The sequence below is a fragment of the Anastrepha obliqua genome, chromosome 1 (genome assembly GCF_027943255.1).
Source record: "Anastrepha obliqua isolate idAnaObli1 chromosome 1, idAnaObli1_1.0, whole genome shotgun sequence".
Lineage (NCBI taxonomy): Eukaryota > Metazoa > Arthropoda > Insecta > Diptera > Tephritidae > Anastrepha > Anastrepha obliqua.
In genome coordinates this window covers 182,567,231-182,574,495 of record NC_072892.1, presented here as the reverse complement: position 1 = coordinate 182,574,495, position 7,265 = coordinate 182,567,231, and the positions used below count along the sequence as shown (strand labels likewise).

The 7,265-nt window shown below is 36.7% G+C and overlaps 1 protein-coding gene across 1 annotated transcript; it reads right to left on the bottom strand.

Moving 5' to 3' along the window:
* Positions 1-2,256: 2,256 nt before the first annotated feature.
* On the bottom strand, positions 2,257-5,617 carry LOC129243312 (organic cation transporter protein-like). Its single transcript, XM_054880346.1, has one exon. It carries the CDS (start codon positions 4,668-4,670, stop codon positions 2,829-2,831), a length of 1,842 nt encoding a protein of 613 aa, XP_054736321.1. The 5' UTR covers positions 4,671-5,617; the 3' UTR covers positions 2,257-2,828.
* Between the last annotated feature and the right edge of the window lie 1,648 nt (positions 5,618-7,265).

Genomic DNA, 7,265 nt, shown 5'->3' with positions numbered 1-7,265 from the left:
CTTTCCGGCAAGATGCGTTTTCATAGCTCCCCACACATTTTCAATGGGGTTGGCGTCTGCGACGCCATTTCCTTGTTTTGTTGTTTTTCAATTTGTTTTTCTGCGAGCAGTGGTTTTGATGATGTGGGACGGTAGGATATGTTCGCCTCCTTCAGTCGGTGTTCGATGGTGTTGATACTCACATCTATTCCCTTTTTAGCAAGAATTGTGCGTGCTTGGCGTAATCGCAAAGGGTCCCGTTTAAAAAGTTGGATAATCACTTTATCCTGCTGCTTTTTTGTCGTCACTCGCTTCAAGCCACGCTCGGAAAAATCATAAATATTTTTGTACACTTTATACCGCTGATTCTACATCACAACAAACTTTTTTGATTTTTTAATCACTTTTGCAGCCACGGCGTAAGATAATTTCGGTCTTTTCGAATGCGTGCAATAAAACGAAACTCTTTGCGTACTTCTCACTGATTTTTGTTTGGTTGCGTTTACGGGAAAGTTTCGAACGACACTAATCTGAGTTAGCACTGTCGTCATAGCCTTTGCGTGGCACTATTGCGTAGCAAAAAGCAGAACGAAATATATCTTGAAGTTACAAGAAAAAAACCGGTTTTTTTCTTCTGACACAGGCTGTACTTATTTATTTCAGCTGATCTCTAACTTTGAGATTGCTTGACCAAAAATAGCCCAAACACATCGAATCGGCCGATCTTGGGGGGGGCAAATTGCTGCAGAATACCGTTTGAAATAAATTGATTGCTCCATTGGCTATGTGGCGTGTTCGGTGCCGTATCGCCAATAGACAAGCTAAGAAAAAATGTTGTTAACATATCTCGCATTTCCAATAATTTGCAAATTTAGCAAAATAAATACATCTACTAACAACACAGACTTAATGTAGCTCCTAAAAGGTTTTGTTATAATACAAATAATCCAAATGTGTACACGCAGTACCACCGATATGCAATACATATGTACATTTTTACGTATGAACTTTAGGGTGCTTCTTACTTGATACAACTTGTTTTTATTTTTTGTCACATGTCATACATGTGCGACAGAACAGAGCCAGCACGGGAGTACCAATGCGCGTGGGGCCGCATTAGAAGATGTTCAGTGACATTATTTATCACGTTTATTTATATATATACATATATAATTATATATTATATATGTATATTATATATGTATATATATATAAATATTTAAATATATATATATATATATATATATAAATATTTATTTATGCATATGCATATGCATATATGTATGAAATTGGTGCTTACACCCTTTTTGAGTGTTTGACCGAGCTCCTCCTTTTATTTAGGTGGTGCGTCTTGATATTGTTCCACAAATGGAGGGACCTACAGTTTTAAGCTTTTTTCATGGCAGAAATACACTCGGAGGTTTGTCATTGCCTGCCGAGGGGCGACCGCTATTAGAAAAACTATTTCATTTTGATATTTCATGCTCCACATTTGTATAACGGTTTTATTAATACAATTTCCATATAATACTAAAATTAGTAGGAGAACGAGCACTAGCTACCAGAGCTTACTATATAACTAAATCAAGTGTTTCACAAATTTTCATTATAACTCCGTCTAAACAAATACAAAAAAATAATGTTTCTGTTTTTAGCTGATACATTGAAGCGAATGGTGAGTTGCCTACTTTTCGAAAGCTGAAAAGTAAGCAGCACCCTAATATATTGTACTTGTACTTGTATTTACAAATGTATGAATTTATATATGTACTATGTACTAATCTTGAAAATATTTTGTCTTCCTACGCACGGAATACGTTACTTACTTAAACAAATTTCCGGCTGAATAATTTTAATACTTTTTGATAAATGTGAAAAGGGCAGTTAGTACTCGTAATAATCTGACTAACACTCTTAATGTTGTGTAAATAGTTATTTCGAGCATATTTTAATGAAAGACATGAAGTGTGAAGAGCTTAGGTACACATTTTAATGAAATTGAGTCTCAAGTAGTGATTCGCAATTAAGTTTAAAAATTGAAGTGCTTTCCTGTTTTAGAAGATATTTAGTGCGATGTCACCTTTTTTATTGTATTGACAACTGTATTGTATTTTTTATCGTGACAACACATACGGTGTTCTGCCAGCATTTTATTCTTCGTCTCGTCTTTGAAATTCTGAACTGCTCCAAGTCCTGAAGCAGGGAGGACGCAACTCATGTACTAGATCTAATTGGTTCGAGTAAGAATATATTTGGACACTTAGTCGACACATGATTTTCACTTTCTCTCCGATTGCAGGAATCCGAGTCTGAGAATTCCCCACAAATGCAAGCCCCGAAATCCTTAAAAACGCAATTTGTTTTTTTTCAGCTTCTGAATAAACTTTTATTTAGAAAAAAATCGATCGACTTAATTATTTTGCCGCATGTGTAAATACTTATACCTCAAAGCATTAATTTTTAATAAAATGTAGCTATAGGCACCTACAAACATACATATATCGACAATTTAATATATAATTATTTTGCTTCTGTTTCAGATGCTTCAGCAAACAAAAAAAGCTTTACTAATATATTAAATAATCAAGTCAGCTGTGCATGTTTGACATGGGAAAAGTGTTTAATTCAATTCGACGTTCGTTTCTTTATATGGGTATTAAATAAACGCTTAAGAAGATCAATTGTGTACTATATGTATGCATACATATGTATTTATATAGTATATCACAAAATTTAAAATTTAGACAAACAATGTTGACAAAATTACATACATTTGTAAATAAGTATGTGCATTAAAATAATTTAATTTCATACCAGTCGTCTACTTATTTTAAAGCAAATTAAAAACGTTAATATTTTACGCAAATCTCGTTTTTGAATTGTTCATTTATAGATTGGTCACGATTTCCATTTAAAGGTATATTTTCATTTTCTATTGTATCTCGAACATGCATTTCTTTATCTTTACTCGCACTATTCTCTCCCTTCCCAAAATTCTCTCCATCATCTATCGTTTCAAGTGTTGGTTTGTTGAGAGTTTCAGGTAGCAGCAGCGACAGAAGCCCACCCATAAATGCAGCACTTCCAAAGATAATAAGTGGCAGCGGTCGCCATACATTGCTTAACATATTGATGAAGGGGGCTAGTATGCCACCAATACGTGCCACCATCGAAGACGCACCTAGTCCAACATTTCTCACCACTGTAGGAAATTGCTCTGCTGAGAATATGTAAACAGTGCCATAAGAAGCGGTGATAGCAAGTTTTCCTATCATTGCCAGCACAATGATCAGCCAGTTCTCCTCTTTGGGTACTGCGATGGTCAGCAGCAATGCAAAACCGGCGACCAGCATACAGCCGCAGAGTATGGTGCGTCGTCCCCACCGATTGAGGGTGAAAAGTAGGAAAGTGAATGCTGGAATTTCAACAGCGCCGGATATAACGAAATTCAAGAGTATGTTGTCACCCAATGCATTTGTGTTCCAGGAAAGTCCATAGTAAGTGCCACTATTTACAAACCAATCAAAAAAAATTAATAGTGTTTTTCGGCGCAAATTTGGATAGCGCAATAAATCAAACACGGACACGGATTTAACAGGGGTCGTCGCAATGTCGCTTTCCAGAATTTTGGATTTCGTTTCTTCCATATTGCCATTATCATTTAATAAACGATCAGTTGTATCAAAATCTAAGTGCACTTTGTTAAAGCGAGCAGCTTTTTGTATGTTAGCAATTGCAGCTTCTTTTCGGTTATTCGATAACAACCAACGCGTCGACTCTGGTATAATCCAGTAGTAACCGAGAAACAAGAGCCCTGGAAGTGAGATGGCTATTTGCAGTGTACGCCATTGGTGAATGAAGTACGCGAAGGCAGCAGTTAACATAAAACCCACGGAGAAGAACATCATAAGAAACATGCCGGCATATAAACGTTTCTTCGGTCCCACCATCTCCATGGCAATTACATAGGCAACAAGAAACACTCCAGACGTTGTGGTACCGATTATGAAGCGTGCAATTGTGTAAGTCAGATAGTCCGGTGCAATGCCAGCTAATATGCCAAATGACACCTGAATCAGCAGCGATATAAAGAAGACTGGTTTGCGCCCACATTTGTCCGACAGTTGTCCAAAACCAATACTGCCAACCAACACTCCCAGCATGAATATCGCGTCACTGGTGGCGACCAAAAAATTCCGATCGCAAACCATATTCCATTCAGTGACGGCGCTGTTGGTTATTACCGAACGGTCGTAAACGTAGCTGCTGCATGGAACGGTGCCATTAATTGCAGAAATATTTTGCACCAATGATAGGAAACTTATATTAAATTCCTGATTGCTTGAATTTAACCTTTCATAGAGTCTATTATCAATATCAAAACGGCTGCAAGCCTCATAACGCCCTATTTTCTGGTCAGCTGTTTCCGCGGGGAACGATAAGCGCCACAGTGGCGCCGGTATTTCAAAGTCGGTTGCATTATAATGTTTATAATTGCTGTTATTTCCACCACCATCATTCATCTCATTCTCAAACGGAAGGAGGCAACGGAAGTTCGGTTTGGCAAAGATAAATGCACGTGACATTTTGTGAAAGGCGCAAGAGACTGCGGTAAGACCGAGCAGGAAGAATATAAGTCGTTGGTATTTACCAAAATCTCCCAAGTGCACAAGAACATCATCGTAACCCATTTTCGTGATATTTTATTAGCATCCGCCTATCAGTTGCTGTCACGCTTTCTTCAAGAGCCAAAGAAAGTTCGTTTATGTTTTATATGCAATCAAATATTCTCAAAATCCGGCACTCTTTAAAATTTAGTGTTGAATGTTATTTGAGCGGTAGTTTTACGCTCTCTGTGTGGAGCGCTCCGTGCTTGTAAAGAATCTCACGTATAAAAAGTGATTCAACAACCACGCCACGGCAGATTTTTGAGCGTCACTACGCAGACGAATCACCTCATTTTCGGTATGTGCTTGTGCAAAATTATGTTTACACACATGTACATACGTCACTTCTATAATACGCGTGTATGTGCTTGACGGGTTAGTGGTCGGGCCAGTGGCAATAGATTTTCAATGGCAGATACGTATTCACGTGCGAACAGATAATTTTAATATACGTATATGAAGCTTTAAAGCGGTAAAGCGGTAATTATACACTATGCCACTGATAAAGTTTAAATAGAATTCTGCAAGTTGGGCAACCGGATAACTGAGTGTTTGTGTTTCTACATATGGATGTAAATAGTTCTGAATATTTTTGTTCTAACTTGTCACTTTTGTACTTCGTGTTAAGCTCTCGAGTACAAATATGTATGTCATTTGCCGGTATATACATATGTGGATATTTATTTATGTTAACTTTTGCAATTTGTCCTAAAAATATTAATTATCTCGCTCCACCTCAACTGTTTTTATTTTTATAAACGCGCTTTAAGTTGCAGCTATGTGTGTATGTATGCAATAGACAAATGACTTTTAACAATTTTCAGAGTTCTGTTGTAAAGCAACCGCATATGTGCGGCCGTTTGCGTTTCACTGTAGCGATCTGGGTGGTTAGAACTCGAAAATGTGACTGACGAATTTTCGTTTACTTCGAATTTGTAGAGCGGTTAGATATGTATGAACATATGTGAATTCATTTGCGAATGTACAGAAACGTTGTCAATGGGCCATGAACACCACATGCCGAAATAAACTCAACAACACAGTAACATATGCTCGCATATATATTATATGTATAGTATAGGTACATACAGACAATTTACCTTGCAGGGAGTAGTCAACATTGTTAATATCGTTGCTTGATTGCAAATAGTGTATTTGTAGAACGCTTTCACAGCAGTAATCATTTCTTTTGTTGGAATTGGATCTCAAAACTCACCAGAGAGCGACATACTATATTGCATAGCGCCAGCCAACTCATACATGTAACAAAGAGCTGCAATTTGATATACATACATACCAGATGTACATACAGGCAAAGCTAGGAGTTATGCCTTATTCGGCCTTTATAATATAACAACATTCACTCAATGACTAAAACCACCCTTGCCAGCTTCCAATTAGGAGAATACATCTATATATATGTATATATATACATATATAAAGACATACATATGTATTTGCAAGAGAGCATTTTCAAGTGTTTACTTTCCTGTTGCTCAATATTTCGGAAATGTTACATATAATTATATTTCATACAAATTCGTAGTGAGCTTTTAGGTAAAGAAGATGTTTTTCATTTCGGACAATAACAGAGAGTTTTTATACTCGTTATTTTATCATTATGGAGGGAGGTAAGCTATTTACACTTCATATTTTTTACTTTTTTAAAACAATGCATAACATCTCCAGAATAATGTATATTTCAAATCGTTCGGAGCAAAATTGATGAAGGTATGGGTATTTGAACATCCGTTGCACCAGACCGGGTTTCTACATATACATACATACATGAATACCCGCTCGACTTTAAAGCATTTGCAGCATTCGTTTTGAAATTTTGCATTGTACTTCTTTTTTCTCACTTTCAACGGAAATAGGCTTTATGGTTTCCAAACTCACAAAAAATTTAAAAATCAAAAACAAAATCTGCCATTTTACTTGACTACTAAAACAATTTTATTGAACATCAATTAAAATCCGTTAATTATATCAATTATCGTTTGAGGCGCACAGTATGTAAAATATTGAAATATGAACAAAACTGCAACCTGCTATCGAATTCATGAATTCTGGCTGTTACATCAAATGCAAATAACACATGAGCTGAAAAGTCCCGGCCTAAGACATAGATAGCACTAGTTTTTTTGCATTGACCTCTTTTTCAGTTAGTAGGTACTAACCTTAAAACGACAACCGTTAAAATTTCATAATATTCCATTCATTAGTTCGAGAGTTATTGTGCTAAGAGTGACGCTACTTTTGTTGTTTTCAAAACAATGGCTCAAAAAAACTTCCATGTTTTAATTTTAGACTGCTTTTTGATGGGAAAAATGTCATGTGGCGGTAACCCCAGAAAACATAAAAACATTTCTGTGCAAAGTGGGTGCCGCGTGTGATCACTTTCAAGACGACGCACCGTGTCGCAAGTCAACCAAAACAATGGCAAAACTACTCGAGTAGAACTTTGATTTGGCTTCCAGCGACTACTGGCTGTTCGGAGGCCTAAAGAAATGCTCGCCGGTAAGAAATGTCGCTCGTTCTACAAAATTGGTAGGTAAAGAGCGGCGCTGGAATGATTGCGTTGTTCTTGATGGAAAATACGTTCATGAGTAAATCTTG